The following is a 26,065-nucleotide window of genomic DNA, read 5'->3' as shown; positions in this document are numbered from 1 at the left end:
AGCCTGGTGGGCTACAGTCCATGAAGTTGCAAAGAGTCGGACACAACTGAGTGACTAAGCATGCACACAGAGATATCTATTGAACCATTTTAGAAATAGCAAAATTGTAGAATTAATCTAAATTAAATGCCCATTCATAAGTTATGACCTGTTTAGTCAAATGTATTCCTCAGCCTTTGAAGAATTAGTGTAGCTTTTTTTGCTTTAATATTTTTTATTTATTTATTCCTTTGGCAGCCCCAGGGTCTTAGCTTCAGCATGTGGGATCTTTAGTTGCAGCATGTGGAATATTTAGCTGTGGCATATGAGCTCTTAGAGACATGCAGACTCTTTGTTGTAGCATGGGGGATCTAGTTCCCTGACCAGGGATCAAACCCAGGACCCCTGCACGGGGAACGTGGAGTCTTGGACTCCATGGAAGCCCTTAGTGTAGCCTTAAGTGTTGAAATCTAAAAAATCCTCCAAGATAAATTCAGCATTTTTTGAAGAAATTGAAAAATAGTATGTAGAGTAGATTAATTTGTATACATTTCAAGTATATATTATATATATAAACTTACATATATGTGAATGTGTGTGTGTGTGTGTGTGTGTGTATGAAGGCTTCCTGGGTATATGTATACGTAGCCTTAAGTGTTGAAATCTTAAAAATCCTCCAAGATAAATTTAGCATTTTTTAAAGAAATGGAAAAATGGTATGTAGAGTAGATTGATTTGTATACATTTCAAGTATATACATATACATATGTGAATGTGTGTGTGTGTGTGTGTGTGTGTGTGTGTGTGTGTGTGTGAAGCCTTCCTGGGTGGCACTAGTGGTAAAGAACCCACCTGTCAGTGCAGGAAGTGTAAGAGATGTGGGTTGCATCACTGGGTCAGGACGATTACCTGGAGGAGGTTATGGCAAGCCACTCCAGTATTCTTGCCTAGAGAATCCCTTGGACAGAGGAGACTGGTGGGCAACAGTCCATAGAGTCACAAAGAGTTGGACAGGACTAAAGCAACTTGGTTCACACAGGGATATTTGAATATGAATAGGAGAGAATTCTACTTTTAATTAAATAAACTTTCTATGTAGTTTCAACCCTTTAATATGTGTTTACACTGAATTTTTTCAAATACAGTGTGTGACAGCTTTATTATTTATTTGTTTTTAATTAGAGGATAATTACTTTGCAATATTGTGATGGCTTTTGCCATGCATCAACATGAATCAGCCATGATTCAGGCATACATGTGTCTCCTCCCTCTTGAACCCTCCTCCTGTCTCCCTCGCTATCACATCCCTTTTGGTGGTCACAGTGCACTGGCTTTGGGTTTCTTGTGTCATGCATCGAATTCCCACTGGCTATCTGTTTTACATTTGGTAATGTATATGTTTCAATGCTTTTCTCTCAAATCATCCCACCCTCTCCTTCCCCCACTGTGTCCAAAGTCTGTTCTTTATATCTGTGTCTCCTTTGCTGCTCTGCATATAGGATAGTCAGTACCATCTTTCCAGACTCCATATATATGCATTAATATATGATATTTGTCTTTCTCTTTCTGACTTACTTTCACTCTGTATAATAGGCTTTAGGTTTATCCATCTCATGAGAACTGAAATGCATTCCTTTTTATAGACAGCTTTATTTTTTGATAAAAATTACAAATCTGGTCTTCTCATGCTAATTTTTCACAATAGTAGGTACATTTAAAATGTGAATACTAGACTGCTAACTATCATTACACCTTTTACCCTTTTATAGTAGTTGAAGATTTTTAACTTTTAAAAAGCTTTCTTTAACTTTTTACTCTGTAAACAGAAAACAGTTATGATCTGTAGTGCATAAGCAAAGTATGAATCCCAACATTTATTTAATAAATATTGGAACAACTTATTAGGTGTACTGGGCAGGCACTGTTAGGTACGGTTGCACCAGTACCTAAACAAAGTCCCTCTACTCATGGTATTTATGAGTGGAAAAATCAGAAACCAAACCGCATATTAATAAAGTGCCTGGTGATGGCAAGTGTGACGAAAAATTATAAAACAGAGTGAACAGTAAAAGAATGATCAGGGTGGAGAGAAGATTTTATTTTAGCTTTTTAAAATATTTCTTTCTTTCTTTATTTGGCTGTTCCAGCTCTTAGTGGCTGCATGTGGGATCTAGTTCCTTGACCAGGGGTCCAACCTGCAGCCCCTGCATTGGAAATGTGCAGTCTTGACCACTGGACCACCAGGGAAGTCCTGAGAGAAGATTTTAGACAGTGTGTTCAGGGAATGCACCTCTCAGCCACCTGAGATCTAAATGAAGAGAGAAAGAAAGTTCTGGAAGCTCCAGGAGACGTGTGATTCAGGTAGGGAAAGAAGTGCAAAAGTCCTTGGGTGAAAGGGCAGTGGCACTAGGATGGATTCAACTTAGCAAAGAATAGTAAGAGAGAGGACTGGGCCAGACAAAGTAGAGCCTTGGAAGCTATGGATAGGGTTTGAATTTTATTCTTAGTGTGATTAGAGAGTTTTACAAAGGGATAATGTGATCTGGTTAGGCTTTAAGAAGACATTTTGTTCTAGTAAGCAAAAAGTGAATTGGGGCAAAAGGCAAAGGAGAAATCAAGACCAGTTAGGAAGCTATTGAAATTATCTGGGGTGAGCAGTGGTGAGTCAAACTATACTGATGGATCTTCTTTAGCACACCCCCACCACATGCTGGCCTTACCTCCATTAAAGAACTCATCACTGCCATGACAGCATTAGGGTTATTTACACTTTTCTCCCATGCTGTTCCTCTCTGTAACCCCAGATACAAACCAGGGGGATTGGCAATGGGATATAGTGAAGAGGGTAGTTAGGAGAAACATTTTGAAGAAAAAAAAAATGATACAAATAATATTGCTGAGACAGGAATCATTAACTGGGGACCCATGGAAATCTATGAGACCTTGTGCAAAATGTATGCATATGGGTATCTTTCATGGAGATGACCCATAGGTTTTTGTCAGAATCTCAAAGAAGCCTGAAACTCTTAAAGACAACAACATAGCTAAGTGTCATTAATTGAAAAAGTGGCATTTCCATTTATAGAATCATATTTCTGAATGGTAATATCAGATATCTGGTATTACTTGGCACTATCTCCAACTTTTAAAATTTATTTTAAAATAAAATAAATGATTCTAAATAAAATAAAAAAGAATAAGTATTTATTTATTTATTTGGCTGCACTGGGTCTTTAGTTGTGGCATGTGGGATCTAGTTCCCTGACCAGGGATCAAACTTGCATTGGGAGCATGGAGTCTTCCCTACTGGACCACTAAGGGAAGTCCCATCTCCAACTTTTAAATAATTACAATTATTTTTATTTTGCAATTTCTTAGAGTCTTATGATGGTATCTGTGTAGTACAAGTAATTAAAAAATCTTAGTCAAGTGAATTGAATATGAGAATTTCCCAGTTATGAAAGCATTAATATTTGAACACTGTTCCTCATTTTTTTAAAAGTATTTCCTTAGCATATAAGAAAGAGAAATGGTGAAACAAATATTGTACACATAGAAAAATATAGATAGGAAATCATGGGGAAAATCTTAGCTTTCTTAATAATGAAGAAACTCAAGCTGGAATATCATGAGGTTTTACTGTATTTGTTAAATTAGCAAAACTAACCCAGGGATTCTTTTTTAAGCACTGGCAGGATTAGGGAATAAGAAGGGCACCAACACATTACTCCTGGCTTTGTAAATTGGCCAGTCCTTCTGGAGAGCAACCCGGTATGGGTTGGGGATCATAAAACTGTTCATAGTGTTTGATCCAATCGTTTGTTTTAGCAATCTCAGTAATGGGATTATTAACCAAAGGAATGTGTTTATAGCTTGTAATGGCAAAATGAGTACTCATAGAGAAAATGAAGTAGTAACCTAAATAGCAATAGTGGTTTAGACAAGGATTCTATATTTAGTGGCATGCATATGATGTATAAGATAGTGGAATTTAAGTATATGGAACTATTTATATAAAATAATAGTGAGCTAAACACAGATATTGAACAATTGCAATAGTGTAAAACACTTTTGTACACTGCTAAAAGTCAGAAGACATAGTGCAGTGATATAAATAATTGATAATTGCAGAGGTCTATTTTTCTGTTCTAAATTGAATGTTAAATGTTCAAAGTCACATACATTCACACACAGAGCATCACCTGAGGGAGGGGGTGGAATACAGTATTATGTTTAACAGGTTCTGGACCCAGACAGCTTAGTTGAAGTCCTAGTTTCCTTAGTCCTGTGGTCTTGAACAAAAATTCATTTGCTTATTTATTGTCTCAAGGTCTCATTTGCAAACTGGAGATCACAATGCTACCATCTTCATAAACTTGTTGTAAGCCTTAAAAGAGATTACTGCAAATGTTTGGCAAATAGCAAGTGCTAAATATGTTTTAAGTAGCATTATTATTGTATACTTTGATCAATCATGTGCATATTAATTACTTTGTCTCAGGCTCTTTTCTCACAGCTTGATAAATGGCCCATCTCCATGACTAGTTTGTATTAAGCAGGGACTGTCTTATAAGTTGGAGAAGGCAATGGCACCCCAGTGCAGTACTCTTGCCTGGAAAATCCCATGGATGGAGGAACCTGGTAGGCTGCAGTCCATGAGGTTGCTAAGTGTTGGACAGGACTGAGCGACTTCCCTTTCACTTTTCACTTTCATGCATTGGAGAAGGAAATGGCGACCCAGTCCAGTGTTCTTACCTGGAGAATCCCAGGGACGGGGAAGTCTGGTGGGCTTCTGTCTATGGGGTTGCACAGAGTCGGACATGACTGAAGTGACTTAGCAGCATATCTTATAAGTGAGCTTCCCAGGTGGCGCTAGTGGTAAAGAACCTGCTTGCCAATGCAGGAGACTTAAGAGACGTGGATTCAGTCCCTGGGTCAGGAAGATCCCTTGGAGGAGGGCATGGCTATCAACTCCAGTATTCTTGCCTGGAGAATCCCGTGGACAGAGGAGCCTGGTGGGTTACAATCCACAGGGTCACAAACAGTCAGACACAACTGAAGTGGTTTAGCATGCACACGTGCATGCCCACACACATGTTCACACACATATCTTATAAATATCTTGTGTATTCTATCTGTAGTACCTAGATATCTGTAGGTATTACCTGTAGTAGTTATCTGTAGTACCTAGGGCAAGGTAACTTGCACATAAACATAATAAGTATGTAGTGCGTGCATGCTACATCACTTCAGTCATGTCTGGCTCTTTGCGACTCTTTGGACCGTAGCCCACCAGGCTTCTCTGTCCATGGGATTACCCTTGGCAAGAATACTGGAGTGGGTTTGCCATTTCCTTCTCCAAAATATCTAGTAGACGAATGCAAATGAGTTTCTCCTTTCCTAAGGATGAACAGTTCTCCACTAACATTATACTTCTAAATGAAGGGTTTTTCCTAAGGAACACTCACCCTGTCAGATTGTATGCTGGTTACTATCCTCTTGTTGTATTGAAATCCTATCCTTATTTTACCCCGAAGGCAAGACCAGTGGATCTCAGCAGCAGGGAATGTGGTTGGAACATGGGACTCAGAGTCACCAGCTCCGTCTCAGCGGACTGTCCCCTTATGAACAGTGTGACCCTGGACCAGTCCTCAGTTCTTTTTGTCTCTGAGTCTCCTTATATCAGTTGGGAAGATTTCATGTCATTGTTTTCAGGGATTTAAAAGAAGACTTCCAGAAATCAACATTGCAAACAGAAATGTAAATTTACTGTAAATGTAAATGTAACTTACTCTTTTTCACAAACGATTAAGAGGAAGAAAATTATATTAACAGAAGGGCAGGGAAAGAAAAGCTCATGCCAGTGACCTAATTTTCCCCATATAATGTGTGTCTGTCTTTGCTGGAAAATCTGGGACAAGGAAAACATTATGAAGACAAATCACAGCAAATTAAATCACTAGGTCTATACATTTCCATGTAACAAGGCATAAACAAGAGTAATATCATCAATATGAAATTTTCAGCCTGAGATGGGAGAATAAGCTAATTATATTTATGTATATTTACATATTTTTATATATATTCATGGGAAATGGATGAGGAAACAGTGGAAACAGTGACAGACTTTATTTTTTGGGGCTCTAAAATCACTGCAGATGGTGACTGCAGCCATGAAATTAAAAGACGTTTGCTCCTCGGAAGAAAAGTTATGAACAACCTAGACAGCATATTAAAAAGCACAGACATTACTTTGCCAACAAAAGTCCATCTAATCAAAGCTACTGTTTTTCCAGTAGTCATGTATGGATGTGAGAGTTGGACTATAAAGAAAGCTGAGCACCGAAGAACTGATGCTTTGCTTTTGAACTGTGGTGTTGGAGAAGACTCTTGAGAGTCTCTTGGACTGTAAGGAGATCCAACCAGTCCATCCTAAAGGAAATCAGTCCTGAATATTCATTGGAAGGACTGATATTGAAGCTGAAGCTCCGATATTTTGGCCACCTGATGGGAAGAACCGACTCATTTGAAAAGACCCTGATGCTGGGAAAGATTGAAGGCAGGAGGAGAAGGGGACGACAGAGGATGAGATGGTTGGATGGCATCACTGATTCAACGGACATGAGTTTGAGTAGGCTCTGGGAGTTGGTGATGGACAGGGAAGCCTGGCGTGCTGCAGTCCATGGGGTCACAAAGAGTTGGACATGACCGAGCAGCTGAACTGAACTGAACATATTTATGTATACGGGTATTTCCTAATTCTGACTCTCAGATGCAGAGTGAGCTTTATAGACTTGAAACTGACCTTGGCCTTCTGAACACTGAGGCCTCTGGTTCTGTTTCATGTCACTTTCATTGTCACTAGGGTCACTGTTGTGTTGTGGGAAGGATGCAGACCGAAGAGGGCCCCCTATGATAAGAACATGGCTACTTAAGAGTGAGCAGTGTTTAAACATAATGCACCAATGTTTATGCAATAAGATGTTGGCCTTATCATGATATGGTCATGGGAAAAAGTGTCCTTGAAACTCTAGGTGCCCTGTGTCAAAGACTTCCTTTTATTGCTAGATCAAAGACAGCTGTTTCTCACCCCAAATGTTTCAAACAAAATGAATCATTTCTGTAAATGTTTATGCATTTATTTGATAAAATATTATTCAGACTCTTGGACAGACAGAAAAATATCTTAAACATGGGAAAATTCTTCACAATACAGTGTTAAGTAGAAATTCTATAGGAAATGTCATACACAGTAAAATTTCTATTATCTATAGATGTACATGCACCCTTGAGAAAATATTGGAAAGAAATATATATATATATATATATATATAGATGTTAACAGTGACTATCTCTGAGTTATGGGATATTTGCATTCTTTATAATTGTCATTTTATTGATATAATCTTACATTATACTTTTTAATCAGAAATAAAATTAGGAATATTAAGATACACCTGTTTAGAATATTATGGTTTTCATTTTAATAGGAAGCAGTTTCAACTCATGGCAAAATAAGCACCTGATCAGGCAAATTAAAAGTTCTGTATTGCAGAGATCTGGAAGGAATTTGGGACAAAGAAAGTGGTGAAGGACAACATAGACTCAACATTTGATGGGAGCTTGTTGTTTTACCTCTGAGACTAGTTTGATTGTTAAAACTGTAGACCTTGTGTGTGTATGTGTTTAGTTGTTCAATCATGTCTGATTCTTCGCGGCCCCATGGACTGTAACCCACCAGGCTCCTCTGCTCATGGAATTTTCCAGGCAAGAATATTGGAGTGGGTGCCATTTCCTACTGCAGGGGATCTTCCTGACCCAGGGATCAAACCCATGTCTCTTGTCTTTCCTGCTTGGGGATCAACTAAACCTAACTTCTCCAATTTACAAATGAGGAAACTGAAGCTCAGGGAAGTAAGGTGATTTCCCAAGTTCCAGAAGCAAGTTAGTGGCTAAGCTAGGAAGACAAATCTAACTTTCCTAGATTTTATTTTTAATTTTCTTATTTTATTTATTTATTTATTTATGGTTGCGCTGGGTCTTTGTTGACGTGTGTGGGCTTCCTCTAGTTTTTTTTGTTTGTTTGTTTTGAGTGATGTTGATATTTATTGACATCAAGGCAAAACAAGCTAAGTTGCTATTTAACAGGAACAAATATTGGTGCAGTTTCCTTCCTGGAGAGGGTAGGCACTCAGCTCATGAGACCTAAGGTCAAACAAAGACTGGATTGTTAAGAACCAACTAAGGGTTAAACTTTACAAATACAAAAATTGCTAAAGGCAAAAGGAGATGTTTTTAAAAAAATTTTTTTACACTAATCTCACATAAGCAAACAAAGAACTAAACTGAAAGTGAAAGTTGCTGAGTTGTGTTCCTCTAGTTTTAAAGAGCGGGGGCTACTCTTCATTGTGGTGCTCAGGCTTTTCATTGCAGTGGCTTCTCTTGTTTTGGAGCACAGGCTCTAGGGTGCATGGACTTCAATAGTTGCAGCACAAGGGCTCAATATTTGTGGCACATAGGCTTAGTCACTCTACAGTATGTGGGATCTTCTGGGACCAGGAATTGAACCCATGTAGCCTGAATTGGCAGGCAGACTATTAACCACTGGACCAGGGAAGCCCTAATCTTCCTAGACTTTAGACCATGCTTTTTTTTTTTTGCTCTATAGGATCCATAGCTGCCCAGTTCTGGCTCTGTCCCCTATTATGCTTTTGGATAAATCTGGAAGATTCCCTCTGATGCAGGTTAATTCTAGATGAGCTGCTCTTATCTCCATGTAGGGGAACTTTGGAAGACCAAATTATTTCTAAGACAGGTGGGTGTTTCTGATGATCTGAAATGAGGATTCCAGACCAAGCTCTGACCTGGTATCTGTCTGAAGCCCCTTCTTTGCTTGCAAGATGACCTGGGGATAAGCTAGACTTGGAACATCTGGGATTCTCAGGAAAAAATTCTAAGGGTTTATTCTAATTTGTATCATTTCCACTTTTCCATCAGTTGTCATGGCAATGTGCATGTACTGTCTCAACATCAGAGTCTGACCATTGCCAGAAAGAGGCCTTATTTCCTAGCTTACTTATGATGTCTGATGGGAGGGGCAGTAAAAGCTTTAGTGATATTTTTTGTTTTCTTTAGCTAAGACAGCACAAGAGATGATTTATTATACACATTTTACATTCAGCCACAACTGAGAAGAGAACTAGTCCATAATATAACAGGTCCAGGGCAAAGGACCAAAAGGGACCACTTTGATATGAGCAAGGTGGGTCTCTCAAAGGTGGTAGAGGTGATCAGAATGGCCATAGATATTCCAGACCCACTGAGACAAGTTCTAGATTGTAGGCATGCAGTCCAACAATTAGTACCAGTGTCCCTGGCCTCTGACTTCTCTTGTTTCTATTGCTTCCTTGGGTGTACAAGTTCACTTGGACCTCTGCTCATCTTTCTTCTTTTGTGCTTCACCCAGCACATTCGCTTCTTCCTCCACTTTGCTCTCATATCACAGAGGTTTCTCAAAAGATGGCGTTAAGGCTGAGAGCTAGAGTGACATTTTTTAGCAAGCAATGCATATCGAATGAGGCTTCCCAGGTATCGCAGTGCGTAAAGAACCTGCCTGCAATGCTGGAGATGTAGGAGACGCCGGTTCAATCCCTGGGTTGGGAAGATCCCCTGGAGGAGGGCATGGCATCCCACCCCAGTATTCTTGCCTGGAAAATTCCATGGACAGAGGAGCCTGGTGGGCTACAGTCCATAGGGTTGCATAGAGTTGACACAACTGAAGTGACTGAGCGTGCATGCGTGCATATTGAGTGAGCACTGATAATGCACTCAGCATCGTGCTAGGCACTGGAAAGCCTCCAAGGAACTAGAGAGCATTGGGCTAAGCTCTGTAACCTCAGGCAGAGAATCTCTGACCCTGTATCACATCTTCTTTTTTAATTGACGTGTAATTGCTTCACAATGTCACATTAGTTTCTTCTGTACACTGTGCCACATCTTTAAAGTGAAGGTAACCTTACTATGGAACTTGCCTGGTGGCTTAGTGGTAAAGAATCTGCCTGCCAGTACAGGAGACCTGGGTTCAATCTCTGGGTTGGGAAGATCCCTTGGAGGAGGAAACGGCAACTCACTCCAGTATTCTTGCTTGGGAAATCTCATGGACAGAGGAGCCTGGCAGGCTACAGTCCACAGGATCACAAACAGTCAGACACAACTTAGCGACGAAACAATAACAAACCTTACTATAAAGAATGTTTCTAAGGAAGTGAAGTGAAAGTCGCTCAGTCATGTCGGGACTATACAGTCCATGGAATTCTCCAGGCCAGAATACTGGAGTGGGTAGCCTTTCCCTTCTCCAGGGGATCTTCCCAACCCAGGGATCAAACCCAGGTCTTCTGCATTGCAGGCAGATTCTTTATCAGCTGAGCCACACGGGAAGCCCTGTTTCTAAGGAACTAAAGGCTAAATTGTAGAGACAAGATTAACACGTACGATTTGACAGAGAGAACATGTAAAACAGCATGGGATGACTTGCTGGATTGCCTAACTGGCAACAGAGAGGTCACCTAGGACTTACTGAAGTCAGGTTAGTCTCCATAGGAAGGCAGATCTTTTTGGTTAGACAGAATTTGGGGCTAACTTGAATTAGGGAGCAATATGGCGTGTCCCATGTGATTGTTGAGTAAGGTCCCTTAAATTCTCATGGTTAGCAAGACGTAATAGCTCTGAAGCAGTTCATGGTGGGTAGTGCATTTTGAAGAGGAATTGATTTTAGGGAACTTAGCGTTTGGAAATTCCCCCAACAAATAGAGGAATTTAGTCAGAGCAGAGTCAATGTGTTATTATTTTTCTGATAAGTGTGTAGGATCTAATATGTACCCTCCATGTGATGGGTGTTCTTCTAAGTGCTTGCTGTTAATTTATTCACTGAATCTTCACAGGAACTCAATAAATTACAAAGTACTATAAATTAGCAAATTTAGCAAAAACTCTCTAAGTTGAGGCACAGAAAAATTAGATAGTTTCTCCAAAGTCTCACCGCTAATAAATGGCATAAGACCCAAACTCTGCTAATCTAGGTGCTTCTTCTCTGTTTCCTGGTATTTGTAGAAAGACATTTATAGAAAGCATGGCTTTTGTTCCTATGAGAAATTACCATTGGCCTTTCATACCTACACTGAAGTCATGGACATTTCCACAGGCCCTCTGATCAATGGTTTGTAGGATGGTAGCTTTTCCAACTCTGGTCTACGAATTAAAGTTAATAAGGAGGGACTTTCTGGTGCTCCAGTGGTTTGGACTGGGGGACTAAGATTCCACGTACCTCGCAGTGAGGTTAAAAAAATTTTTTTTTAAATACAATTAATAATTCCATACATATATAAATAAATGGACAAAATATTAAAAATAAATAAATAAATATAGTTAATAAGGGGCCATGACTGAGGCTCTGATTCTAAGGGTTAGTGGTGGATTTTAAAACCCTCAGTCCTGGTTGTGGAATTCTGCTCACATTGTCAAGGACGGGTACATTTGGTAGCTGAATTCTGAATGGAAGGTAGATTTACACGTATTCCCCATCCCGATCCCCCCTCCCACCTCCCTCTCCACCCGATTCCTCCGCGTCTTCCCAGTGCACCAGGCCTGAGCACTTGTCTCATGCATCCCACCTGGGCTGGTGATCTGTTTCACCATAGATAATACACATGCCGTTCTTTCGAAACATCCCACCCTCACCTTCTCCCACAGAGTTCAAAAGTCTGTTCTGTACTTCTGTGTCTCTTTTTCTGTTTTGCATATAGGGTTGTCGTTACCATCTTTCTAAATTCCATATATATGTGTTAGTATACTGTATTGGTCTTTATCTTTCTGGCTTACTTCACTCTGTATAATGGGCTCCAGTTTCATCCATCTCATTAGAACTGGTTCAAATGAATTCTTTTTAACGGCTGAGTAATATTGCATGGTGTATATGTACCACAGATTACATTTTATTTTTATTTATTGGAATAAATATTTAAAGAAATATTTTTTTAAAATTTTGGTTCTGCTGGATCTTTACTGTGGCCTTTGGGTTCTTCACTGCATGCTCAGGCTTTCTCTAGTTGTGCTCCATGGGCTCCTGTTGTGGTGCACAGGCTCTAGGGAGCCCACAGGAGCAGTAGTTTTGGTGCACAGGCTCTCTAGTTCCCTCATCAGAGATTGAACCTACTTCCCCTATATTGTAAAGTGGACTCTTTACTGCTGGGCCCCCAGGGAAGTCCCAGATTATTTAAATTCTATTGTCGTTTTTCAGTAGCTAAGTCATGTCCAACTCTTTACAATCCCGTGGAATGCAGCATGCCAGGATTTCCTGTTCTTCACAGTCTTCCAGAGTTTGCTCAAACTCCTGTCCATCGACTCAGTGATATCATCCAACCATCTCACCCTCTGTCATCCCCTTCTCCTCCTGCCTTCAGTCTTTCCAAACAACAGGGTCTTTTCTAATGAGTCAGCTCTTTGCATCAGGTGGCCAAAGTATTGGAGCTTCAATTTCAGCATTAGTCCTTCCAACGAATATTCAGGGTTGATTTCCTTTAGGATTCATTGGCTTGATCCCCTTGCTGTCCAAGAGACTCCCAAGAGTCTTCTCCAGCACTGCAGTTCAAAAGCATCAATTCTTTGGCTCTCAGCCTTCTTTAGGGTCCAGCTCTCTCATCTGTATATGACTACTGAAAAGACCATAGCTTTGACTATCCCAACCTTTGTCATCAAAGTGATATCTGCCTTTTAATATGCTGTCTAGTTTTGTCAGGCTTTTCTTCCAAAGAGCAAGTGTCTTTTAATCTAATGGCTGCAGTCACTGTCCGCAGTGATTTTGAAGCCCAAGAAAATAATTAAAATTCTATAGTGCTTTACAATTTTGGGGATAGCTTCCCTGATGGCTGAGGGTAAAGCGTCTGCCTGAAATGCAGGAGACCGGGGTTCAATCTCTGGGTCGAGACGATCCCCTGGAGAGGAAATGGCAACCCACTCCAGTATTCTTGCCTAAAAAATCCCATGGATGGAGGTCCCTGGTGCAGGCTACAGTCCATAGGGTCGCAAAGAGTTGGACACAACTGAGCACTTTGCTTTCTTTCTTTCTTACAATTTTTAAAAGTTGCACACAGAAAATTTCATATAATCTCATAATAATCCTTCCCTCTCCCAGTTTTGTTCTTAACCAACTCCTTCAGAGATACAATGGGTACTAAAGGAAAGGAGGTGGGAACACTGACTGGTAAGGTGTAGCTGGGGCTCTGTGTCCTGAGCAGAGCAGGCTTGAGTCAAATTAGGCGGAGGTGGTACCCCCTGGTCATCAGGGGAAGATGCCAGGTTAAGGGAAGACTTTGAAATGACATAACAAGAGGCAGTAAAGAATTAGAAAGGAGGGCCCTGACCAGGGAAGAGAAGATGAAGGGGTGTTGATAGTAGGTAGAGAGTTCCAGATGGAGAAGGCAATGGCACCCCACTCCAGTACTCTTGCCTGGAAAATCCCATGGACGGAGGAGCCTGGTAGGCTGCAGTCCATGGAGTCGCGAAGAGTCAGACATGACTGAGCAACTTCACTTTCACTTTTCACTTTTATGCATTGGAGAAGGAAATGGCAACCCACTCCAGTGTTCTTGCCTGGAGAATCCCAGGGATGGGGTCGCACAGAGTCGGACACGACTGAAGTGACTTAGCAGCAGAGAGTTCCAGATAGCCAAGTGTGTGGACATGAGGCTCAGGACTATACTGAAGAATCAAAGAAAAAAGAGTGAGATAGCCAACTCATTGGAAAAGGCCCCATTGCTGGGAAAGATTGAGGGCAGGAGAAGAAGGGGGTGACAGAGGATGAGATGGTTGGATGGCATCACCAACTCAAGGAACATGAGTCTGAGCAACCTCCGGGAAATGGTGAAGGACAAGGAAGCATGGGGTCGCGTAGAGTCAGACACAACTTAGTGACTGGGCAACAGCAACAAGCAGATGAGAAGCAACAGGCAGAAGCGCCCACCACGGACAAGTCCTACCAGGGCATTCTCCTAGCATATTCTCCACTGTAATAGGACAGGTGCAGACTCCCCTTGGTGGCACTGGCCAAAGGAAATCCAGACTGAGTCTGAAGGGACCTGGCTGCAGGGATAAGGGAGCTAGTTTCTCAGAGTCTGCTGCCTCCATAGGCAAGGCTTTCTCCTTAAGAGCACTGAAGGAGAAATTATGCTAGTGGGCACATGGGGAGGTGGTTGAATGTCCCCATCCTCAGTCTACTTACGTATTGCTATTTGCTACCAGCTCTCCATAATACATTCAGTGAGGTTCCAGCTTATTTTGAGTTTGGTTTTTTAAACATCTTTTTTCTGTTTACCTGAAATAGGCTCTTCCCCCGGTTTACAAGACAAAGACATTCCCATGTTTGGGGACACGGATCCCATTTGCAGGGCCCACAGGTGGCACAGTGGTAAAGAATCTGTCTATCAATGCAGGAGAAGCAGGCGACACAGGTTTGACCCCTGAATCGGGAAGATCCCCAGGAGGAAGAAATGGCAACCCACTCCAGAATGCTTGCCTGGAAAGTTGCATGGACAGAGGAGCCTGATGGCCTACTGGTGTGGTCAAAAAGACTTGAGTATGACTGAGCAACTGAGCATGCACACACAATGCCATGTAGATCACAGCCATTAATGCAACAATCCCCTTGCTGCCTTTTCAGAAGCCCCTGACAAAAACCAAACCTCTCCAGTCTGAGGCTGGAACACTGACCTATACTTAATATAAGAGGAAGTTGGGACTGATTGTTAAATATCTGAACAGCAAGAGAAAGAGGAAGCAATGGGAAACAAAAGCACCCTCTGTGTCGCAGTCATAGGAACATCTACTCTGGTAGGCCACATTGACCACAGCCAAACGTAAGTGTAATTGGTTTATACGTGTTCTTTGGTCTGGAAAAAAAAGCCGTCTGTCTGATGATGCTGTTTTCCAGCCACTTTAACTGGAGTGGTAACAGAACCACTGTCAAAGAGCCTCTAAGTTCTATTTCAGTTCTAGATTATTCTCAACAGGCTGCTCTTGCTAGAAATGTATTAGTCCTGGAGACTCAGCATCTACAAGTCTAATGACACACAGACTGAGCTCTTACTTTTACTGGTGACTTTTTATTTTTAAATGTTTTCAAAATAATTTGCATAATAAACAAAAAATCTATAGTTTTTTGCCATTTAGCATCAGTCAGTTCAGTTCAGTCGCTCGGTCGTCTCCAACTCTTTGTGACCCCATGGACTGCAGCATGCCAGGCTTCCCTGTCCATCACCAACTCCCGGAGCCTACTCAAACTCATGTCCGTTGAATCAGTGATGCCATCCAACCATCTCATCCTCTGTCGTCCCCTTCTCCTCCTGCCCTCAATCTTTCCCAGCATCAGGGTCTTTTCCAGTGAGTCACTTCTTCCCATCAGGTGGCCAAAGTATTAGAGCTTCAGCTTTAGCATCAGTCCTTCCAATGAATATTCAGGACTGATTTCCTTTAGGATGGACTGGTTGGATCTCCTTACAGTCCAAGAGACTCTCAAGAGTCTTCTCCACCACCACAGTTCAAAAGGATCAGTTCTTCGGTGCTCAGCTTTCTTTATAGTCCAACTCTCACATCCATACTTGACTACTGGAAAAACGATAGCTTTGACTAGATGGACCTTTGTAGCTAAAGTAATGTCTCTGCTTTTCAATATGCTGTTTAGGTTGGTCATAACTTTTCTTCTAAGGAGCAAATGTCTTTTAATTTCATGGCTGCAGTCACCATCTGCAGTGATTTTGGAGCCCTAAAAAATAAAGTTTGTCACTGTTTCCACTGTTTCCCCATCTATTTGCCATGAAGTGATGGGACTGGATTCCATTTAGCATTTAGATGATGGGACTGTTATGCCATTTAGCATAACCGCTAATATAACTTAGGTGTATTTGTCTTATGTTGGAGAAGGGCATGGCAACCGACTGGAGAATCCCATGAACAGAGGATCCTGGTGGGCTACAGGCCATGGGGTTGCACACGACTAAAGCAACTGAGCATGCATGCACGCATTTGTCTTATGCGTATGGAATTTTTATAGATAAAAAATTGCAATGCACATAAAATTTAAAATTGATTATAATAAAATTCACATAATAAAAAAATTATCATTGTAGCCATTTTAAAGTGACAGTTCAGTAGCATTAAGTTTATTCATATTGTTGTGCAACCAACCAATCTCTGAAAGTTTTTCAGCTTACAAAGCAAAAACTTACTTCCTCCTCCCTCTAGATCCCTGAAACCATTTTACTTTCTGATTCTATGAATTTCACTACTCTAGTTAGCTCAAATAAGTGAAATCAAACAGCATTTGTCTTCTTGTGACTGGCTTATTAAACTTACCCTAATGTCCTCAAGGTTTATCCATGTGGCATGTGTCAGAATGTCCTTCATATTTAAGGCTGAATAATATCCCACTGTATGCAAATATCACATTTTGCTCATCTGTTCATTCATCAGTGAACACTTGGTTTGCTTTCACCTTTTGGCAATTGTGCACAACGCTGCTGTGAATTTACATGAAGGTTTACATTCTACTTTCTTACTTCCTTTTATAATATTTAGGTATAAACATATTTTTTTTCCAGGTTGACATATAGCCTTCATAATAAACCTTTTTTCCTTGTTTTAGCATCAACATGTCAGTCCTTAAAATCCATACACTTAAATCTTTTTCTACAGTTGGACATTGAGATGTTTCTAACTTTTCCCTCACTGCTGATAAAAATTTTGTACCTGTGATATTTCCCCTATATTTTAGCTTATTTTCCTAGAATAGAGTCTTTAAAAGTGCAATTACTAGCTTAAAAGATATGGATATTTTATGATTTGAAAGATAAGAGATGGGGGAGATAAATAAAGAGTTTGGGATTAATATATACACACTACTGTATATAAAATAGGTAAGCAATAAGGACCTACTGTATGGCACAGGGAACTGTACTCAATAATAATCTATAATGGAAAAGAGTCTGAAAAAATTTATATATACTTATTAATATATAACTGGGTCTCACTGTGAGTTGGTGATGGACAAGGAAGCCTGGCGTGCTGCAGTCCATGGCGTCACAAAGAGTTGGACATGACCGAGCGACTGAACTGAACTGACTGATGCTAAATGGCAAAAACTATAGATTTTTTGTTTATTATGCAAATTATTTTGAAAACATTTAAAAATAAAAAGTCACCAGTCAAAGTAAGAGCTCAGTCTGTGTGTCATTAGACTAGTCCAACTGTGTTGGAACTAACACAACATTGTAAATTAACTATACATCAACTTAAAAAATTATTCCAAACCAGAAAATGAAAAAAGACAAGAGATAGAAAGCCAAATTGCTTCTTAAAAGAACTGTATCTATTTGTGCACTAAGAGTGTATTTGAATTTATATTTCCCTATATTCATACTGAGCTTCCCACGTGGCTCAGTGGTAAAGAATCCTCCTGCCAATGCAGGAGTCAAGGGTTCGATCCCTGGGTTGGGAAGATCCCCTGGAGTAGGAAATGGCAACCCACTCCAGCATTCTTGCCTGGAAAATTCCGTGGACAGAGTCACGAGAATTAGATCCCTGGGTCAGGAAGATCCCCTGGAGTAGGAAATGGCAACCCACTCCAGCATTCTTGCCTGGAAAATTCTGTGGACAGAGGAGTCTGGCAGGCTACAATCCATAGGGTCTCGAAGGGCTGGTTGCAACTGAGCATATACTCACACCATCTTTTTTTCCCCTAACTTTAGAAATTTAAACAGGAGGAAGATAAGAACTCACCTCTGTTTGATAGACAACAGTCTGATTATTAACAATGATGAGCATTTATGAGAACACTCCAAACTTGGCTAGTCTGTAAGAACTAGTATGGCTACAGTTAACTGAAAATATATAACTGTAACCTTGCCAGCTCCTTGAGTTTTAGCCCAGTAAGACCTATATTGGAATTCTGACCTCCAGAACTCTAAGATAATATGTTTGTGTTTTATAAGCCATTAAGTGTGTGGTAATTTGTTACATCAGCAATAGAAAACTCATATACTCCCTTCCTCCTGTTTCTGTTGTTTCCTTCCTGTTTTTTCCCCAGTTTTTCTTTAAATCTCTCTCTCTTTTTTAAGCCCTAAGTTGAAAGTTCCCCAGTTAATTAAGACAATTAGGAGGAGCTACAACTTGCACAATTAGGAAAACTCTGCGGCTACTCTGCTCAAAAGTCGTATTTGCTCTTTTATAAATTATTTATGTTCTTTGCATGGGCTTCCCAGGTGGTGCTAATGGTAAAGAAGCTGCCTGTCAAAGCAAGAGTCACAAGAATTAGATCCCTGGGTCAGGAAGATCCCCTGGAGTAGGAAATGGCAATCCACTCTAGTATTCTTGCCTAGAGAATCCCATGGACAGAGGAGTCTGGTGGGCTACAACCTGTGGGGTCGGATAGAGTCAGACATGACTGAAGTGACTTAGCATGCATGTTCTTTGCCCTAGTGATGACTCTTCAATGTCATAAAAGTATAGACCTATAGGGCCACTCCAAGCTTCCATAAAGAGCCATCCTCTCTCATGTAACCCATCCATCCAGTCATCAACACAAGAAATATTTACTGGAGGCTGCTATGTGCTAGGCACTGAGCTAGTTTTGGGATATAAAAATGGAAGTGCACAGTCGATGCCTCCAAAGAGGCCATGGGAGTTGGATTTTTATACTTGAGAATTGCAGTTTTTTTGTTTATGTTTGTCTTTTTTTAAATTGGTCCTGTGGATGTTCTAATATTTGTTTATTTCCAGAAAGCAAGTGGATATGTGGAACTCTTTGACTAAGTAACAAGGGATAGGATCTGTACCCTGGTTCCATTGTCTTCCAATTTGTATTCAGACCCAGACAAAAGTTAATGTGTTTGATGATAGATAAGCATGGATGGAAAACAGTGTAGCCCAGTGCGTCTTTGTTTAGGGTAATTCCTCCCCTCTCTTCGTGCTCTTCAATGCTGCTTTCCTCCCCGTGACGCTCAGAGCTAAGGTTCCAATTAAATCTTTGTGGACAAAGGGCACACAGGGCCTCCTCAGATAACCTGTGGTAATAAATCCGCCAGCAGCACACTTTATGAGAGAAGTCCGCGCTGAACTGTTAAGAGCTGGCGGTACCTCACCGCGTACCTCATACCAGGTGAACTCTAAGCTGAGATGCTTCTCTCTCTGCCTACATTTAATCCTTCTTTATAATTTGTGTCTCTGAATAGAGAATTATGACTTTAAAATTTACTACTGATTTGTTGACAAATTCCTGGTTTTGTCTGCTTTGTTGTTCCATTTGGTTTTGATCACTTGTATATTTTTGGTCTGTTCTCAGAGTACTTATTTTACTCCATTTTACATCTTTTAGCTTTCCACTGTTTTTCTTTTAGTCTCTTCTTATTTTCTTATGTATGCATTTCTTATATATCCTAAGTCAATTTGTATTTAGAAATAGCTTTTCCTTGCATTCAGAGAAATGAAGGTTCTTAAATGATTTGCATGCATTTTCTGGTTATTTCTTAATTTCTGTTTTGAAAATTTGGTTCCATGGGCACCCCTCAGTCACTTGGATCTGTAGTGTGGACGGTATTTTTCCTCTAGCCCTTGCCTTAGAACAGAGTAGCTCACTGCTTGGATATTTCCAACATGTGAAGTTGACTATTGAAGCCCAATGATAATCATTTAAAATTATTTATTTCTTATATTATGGAATTAGTTAATTGTAGAATAATTAAGCTATAGAATAACTCAAAAAGAAGATAATTTGTCACTGATTATAATAACTTTTGTGTGGCTCTTGTGTGTGTATCTTTCTATTCTTTTAATGGTGCATCTATAGCTTTTATATAATTGAGGTCAGGCTATAAATACAGTCTAATATCCTTTTTTTCTTAACATATGGTATTTTCTAAATCATCAAAATTATTTGAAAACATTATTTTTGAGAGCTATTTATATTCTACCATCAAAATGTATCATTTCTTCACTGACATAAATAGGATTATTTATTTTAAACATTTAATTATTTACTTTAAAATATTTGACTGTATTTCTGATTATTTTCTTAAGATAGGTTTCAAATTAAGAGGAACACAATTTTTTGAGCCTGATATGTTTCTTGACAGTAATCTATTTCAAACATTATAAAACTGGAATTGTTGATGCTACAACAGAAACAGCATAAAAGAAAATGGAATTCTTCGCAGCAACTGTTATTACCTGAAGTTTAACCAAGTACTGTGACTTCTTGCTGACTAATGAGGTGAAGTCCTAAGTAGAAAATGAATCATGAAAGCTAGGATTTTACTTACACAGAGTAGCACACATATCTGAGCAGGAGTTTGTAAGCTTAAACAAAAAAACAGGTGTGTTTCTAGTACTACAGAACAGGGAAAGGTGGTGGGGTACTTTCCTGCAAGTTAAAAAAAACTTGGGATTTTGTTCTAGTTTGTCATTAATTGTGTGACCAGAGACAAACCTCTTAGCTTCTTGAATCTCAGATTTCTCATCTGTGAGATGAAAAGGCTGGTCGAAGTCAGTGTTTCTCACTGGCAACAGAAGTTTTAATAACACTGCGGCGCATGGGCTACTTTGGGGTGGTACATAGACGTAGAATATTATTTTTTTGACAAAGTACATAAAGTTATGTGTTTAAACAATAGTGTTTCAGCTTTTAAAAAGAGTGGCTTTAGAGGAAAAGATTAAGTAAATAACAATACAAGTAGTCCTCAGATATGCCATAAACTACCAAGGTGGTGGGCAAATGTCTGATGTTTGAGAAACACAGAACTCCATGATACTCTATAAAGCCTGCTTAATGTGCAGGGTAAAGTTCCAGATATAAAAAGCTGATAAGCAGTGCTTTCTTGGAAAGCATTCCAGGAACGGGATAGAATTATGGCGATGTATAAGAAGTGAACAGAGATGTGAGCGCGGAAAAGTTCAAATACCATCTGATTTTTGGGAGTTTGGGATTAGCCAATGCAAACTATCATATATAGGATGGATGAACAACAAGGCCAGGGAACTATATGCAGAATCCTGTGATAAAACATAATGGAAAAAAAAAAAAGAAAAAAAACATAATGGAAAAGAATATGAAAAAGAATATGTACATAGGTATAACTGAATCACCTTGCTGAACAGCAGCAATTAACTCAACATTGTAAATCAACTATACTTCAAGAAAATATTTTTAAAAAATGAAAAAAAAAAAAAAACAAATATCGCTTGCAATTCTTTGTACTTCTTATTTTAATCATGAGTTTCACTTTTCTGGACAGAATTTCTCCCTTCTTTATGCAAAGACCTGTAACTATAACAGGATCCTCCCTGAGAACCTGGTGGAGAAGTTGCCCTGGCCCAGCCCTCAGCATGCTCAGGACAGTCTTGGATGCTCCTCAGCGGTTACTGAAGAAGGGGAGAGAGTCCCGGAAGCTGGTGCTGCTGGTGGTGTTTGTTGCTCTGCTCCTGGACAACATGCTGCTCACGGTGGTGGGTACGTTTGGGGGTCTTGGTGCTGGGGGTTAATTTGCTCTGGGCCGCAGGGGCAGCATGTGCCCGGTTAGAACTCTGCAGTGAAAGGACTGGAGACTTTCCTTTTGTGCTTGAAGACACCAAGATCACTAGGGATTGGAGGAAACAGCAGGAAATGGAGTCTGAAACTTGCGAACCTTTGCTGAAAGACCCCAGAGGTTCAAAGAGAAGGAGGTTCAGGGAGCATCTGACCGAATCAAAGAGGCTGACCTGGAGCCAGAACTGGAAATCCTTTCCTTCCTCCCCCTACTCCTTTCCAGGGTGCTAATTATTCCAAAGGCCTCTGGGATAGTGAGTGTCTTCTCACTGTGTTGCTTTTGTCTGTGCTTAGTTGCTCAGTCATGTCTGATTCTTTGCTCTCCCTTGGACTGTAGCCCACCAGGCTCCTCCGTCCATGGTGATTCTCCAGGCAAGAATACTGGAGTGGGTTGCCATGCCCTCCTCAGGGCATCTTCCTGATCCAGGAATCGAACCCCGGTCTCCTGCATTGCAGAATTGCAGGCGGATTCTTTACCAGCTGAGCTGCCAGGGAAGCCTAACATATTCTATGTGGATTTCCAACTCCTTATCCAAATCTTACTTTCCTGTGGCTCATTCCCTCCCAGTTCTTCTTTTTAAGTTGGTAGTATATTAATTTTTACATTTAGTTATGCTGGTATATAAATGGGTGCTAACATATTTCCCCTCGGATAAAATGCATGCATGCATGCTGTGTCACTTCAGTTGTGTCCGACTCTTTGAGACCCTCTGGACTGTGGCCCACTAGGCTCCTCTGTCCTTGATATTTTCCAGGCAAGAATACTGGAGTGGGTTACCATGCCCTCCTCCAGGGGATCTTCCCAACCCAGGGATCGAAGCCATGTCTCATTATGTCTCCTGCATTGGCAGGTGGTTCTTTACCACTAGCACCAACTGGGAAGTCCCTTGGGTGAAATATATGCTTCTAAACAAGAATCGTCTTGAGACAAATCTGTAAATCCAGTACAGTCAGCTCTTATCTGTGATAGTTATGCTCTGTAAGTCTCTGTGAACACTGGGTTTATTTGTCTATATTCACATTTATTTATGGCCTCACTTGGGGCTTGCTGGGTCTCGGTTTCCTGACCAGGGGTCAAACCCGTGACGCTGCAGTGAAAGCATGGAGTCTTAGCCTCTGGACCACCAGGGAAGTCCCTGAGTACTAGATTTAGTCAATTAATATTTAGTTGGTTGCCTGCAATGCAGGATCCATAGGAGACTCAGGTTCAATCCCTGGGTCGAGAAGAACTCCTGATGGAGGGCATGGCAACCCACTCCAGTATTCTTGCCTGGAGAATCCTATGGATGGAGAAGTCTGGCAGGCTATAGTCCATGGAGTCAGGCACAACAGAATTGACTTGGTGCACACACATGCATGCATGCATTTAGTTAATTAATATTTTAATAACAAATAATTGCTCCTTGGGAAAATACACACATACACACGCATACCCCATATAGATTATAATCTTAAATAAAAAAATGTTATCTGTCCTGGTAGATTGCATTTTTTTTTTTTTTACAAAAGAGCAAGGTTCAGAAGTGTTAAGTGCCTTGCCTGAGGCGGCCCCGCTAACAGGTGCCGAGTGGATTCGAGCTCTGCCCAGCTGGCCCCAGAGCTTCACCTTCCTGCCCTGCACCTCTCCTCCCACCGTGTGCTCCACAGGCCTGCATGAGAGGCGAACAAGAAGGTGGCCTCAGCTGCAAAGCTGAGCATCTGATGACTCAGTGTTTCTGCGTGTGTGTCTGAGAGAAACCGTGCTGGCTCTGTGAGCACTGATTTTGGTGATTACAAATAAATGTTAGCCAGTGAGTGAATGAGCCAATGTGGAATCCAGGGATAATGAGGACCAGTTATATGATGGTTGGAATTCAGGCACTTGAGCTAATAGGATAATTTGGGCAAGCACAGTCTTTTTTTTTGGCTGTTCTGGGTTCTTGTTGTGGCTCACGGGTTCTTCGTTGATGCACCCGGGCTTTCTCTAGTTGTGGTGGGTGGGGGCTACTCTATAGTTGTAGTACATGAACTTCTCATTGCAGTGGGTTCTCTTGTTGCAGAGCACAGGCTCTAGGGCGCATGGACCTCAGTAGTTGTGGCACACATGTTTAGCTGCTCCACAACATGTGGGATCTAAGTTCCCAGACCAGGGATCAAACCCATGTCCTCAGTTGAAAGGTGGGTCCTTAACCACTGGACCACCAGGGAAGTCCTGGCACAGCCTTTGAGTGGACTTCACATCATGTCACTTAGACATCTCCATGAGCATAAATCTGGATTGTGTGATAATGTCCCTGAACCAGCTAACAGTCAAAAGACAATCTGGCCTTGGCCCTCATGACTGTCCTTCACTTTCAGTGCCCATCGCGCCCACCTACCTCTATGCCATAGAGTTCAAAGACATCAGTGGTTCTCTATATCTCGGCTCCACCACAACTTCCCGGCCTGCCCTCACTCCCACCTTTTCCACTATCTTCTCCTTCTTTGAAAACAACACAGTGGCTATTGAAGAAAGTGTGCCCAATGGCATAGCAAGGACAAGTGGCATTTCTGGCACCATCTCCCCTCCAGTCACTGAAGCCATCCCAGCACATGGAAACAACTGCTTTCAAGCCACAGAATTCCTGAAGGAAGAGAACATATGGATCGGGGTTCTATTTGCTTCCAAGGCTCTGATGCAACTTCTGGTCAACCCCTTCATGGGACCTCTTACCAACAAGTATCTTGATGGACGCAGTACCATATAGGGGACTCAGGGGCTCAGACGTAGGAGAATGGGCTAAGATATCATAAAGGTGGTTAGAAGGGATAAAGGTGATTACTTGTCTGTATCCCAGGCAGTCAGCTGTTTGGGAAGGATAACACAATATTGGCGTAATGCCACGGGTTTCAGGTTTTCTTTGTAACGTCATGACTGTTGAGTACCAAGAAGAGAACCAGTGAACAGAAGTATTCTACTGGTGTTATTTCAGTGCCTTGGAACATGGTTTAAGTGGGGAAAGGGTGGAAATAGGACAAGCCTATTGCAGTCTAGAGTGCTGGCCTCTTAGTACTTCGTGGTTGGGATTATTCTGATGTTTCAAAAAGATATGCACTCTGCTTAGGTTATCTTTTCTGGAAAAGAGGATTTGGGTCCTGGCTGACAGGTAAATTTGCCTGTTTATTTGTATGTATTCAAGTGTCATATTCCATCTCTATACCTGCATTCAGAGGCACTCAAATAACCACATTTCTGTTCCCAATTACATGAAACAATATAGTGCAAGTATATGGATGGCTATTGGACTTGTATCTTTTTTTTTTTAGTTCCCTTTTAGGATCGGATATCACATCCCCATGTTTGCTGGCTTTGTTATCATGTTTATCTCCACAGTTAGTAAGTAATTTGTTCCCTCTATTCTTCCCTTCATTGATTAACTTTGATTTTATCACATGCATTACAGGGAAGATAGCAGAGTCAAGTCAGCTAATTAGTCATTTGACTAAGTGGCCTATGACACTGATTTAAATGCTTTACAGTTTTGTTATGGGGACCAGAGCAGTAGAGACAACTTAGTCTATGTGGCATTTGTATCTGTGCTCAGTTGTATGTGACTCTTTGTGACCCCTTGGGATTATCCCAGCAGGAATACTGGAGTGGGTTGCCTTTTCCTCCTCTGGGGATCTTCCCGACCCAGGGATCGGACCTGAATCTCCTGTATCTCCTCCATTGGCAGGTGGGCTCTTTACCACGAGCCAACTGGGAAGCCCAGCATTTGTATATTACACTGTAAAAGTACAGATAGTTCACTTCATCCAGCTGGGGAAAATTGTGAAGGCTGTTTTAATATGTATAATATAGTGCATGTGTGTATGCGTGTGTGAGAGTAATCCCTTGAATGAATTTAGTACAAACCTCCCATCTTTAAGAATAGGTCATAATGTTTTGATCTACAAGGGTAAAGGGCAACTAACAAAAAATCTAAATTGGTCAATAGCAACTGGAAAATTCCAAAAAGTTTACTGCCTTCAAGGAAGGCCATTAAAGGTTATAGATTTAGAAAATGAATTTGCTAAAGAAACAAGAAAGAGAAAGACAAATAGTCTACCCAGCATCAGATAAATGTTCCCAATAAAATGTAGATAAAATGAGAATATTAAGTGAAATAAAATACACCTGGAAATCGACCCTGAAAAAATAAGAAAGAATGAATATGGGGCGAGGGTGAGGGGGTGGGGAGAGGTTAATAAAGGGGAAGGCAGCCTGGTGGCTCTGCTGCCTCTGCTCCAAGTAGCACACCCATTCTGCCTCTTGTTTCTCTTTTCCAAATTGTTTGTTTATTTATTTATTTGTGGCTGTGCTGGGTCTTTGGTGCTGTGCGCAGGGTTTCTCTAGTTGCAGGGCTTCTCGATGTGCTGCTTCCCCTTCAGAGCGCAGGCTCCAGAGTGCATGCCTCAGGAGTTTTGCTGAAGGGGCTAGGCTGCCCTGAGGCATGTAGGATC

The 26,065-nt window shown here is 40.9% G+C and overlaps 1 protein-coding gene across 1 annotated transcript in view; it reads left to right on the top strand.

Annotated features, from left to right (window-relative positions):
- Nucleotides 1-2,213: 2,213 nt before the first annotated feature.
- SLC18A1 (solute carrier family 18 member A1) overlaps nt 2,214-26,065 on the top strand; it is a 49,994-nt gene continuing 26,142 nt past the window's right edge. The window contains exons 1-4 of the mRNA XM_043453829.1: nt 2,214-2,340; nt 21,315-21,529; nt 23,942-24,302; nt 24,901-24,959. Of these exons, the coding sequence (XP_043309764.1) occupies nt 21,331-21,529; nt 23,942-24,302; nt 24,901-24,959 (619 nt within the window). The 5' untranslated portion in view covers nt 2,214-2,340; nt 21,315-21,330. The remainder of the gene's footprint in view (nt 2,341-21,314; nt 21,530-23,941; nt 24,303-24,900; nt 24,960-26,065) is intronic.

This window comes from Cervus canadensis, chromosome 30 (genome assembly GCF_019320065.1).
Source record: "Cervus canadensis isolate Bull #8, Minnesota chromosome 30, ASM1932006v1, whole genome shotgun sequence".
Lineage (NCBI taxonomy): Eukaryota > Metazoa > Chordata > Mammalia > Artiodactyla > Cervidae > Cervus > Cervus canadensis.
Note: the sequence above shows the minus strand (reverse complement) of the source record. Positions and strands in the feature narration are given on the sequence as shown.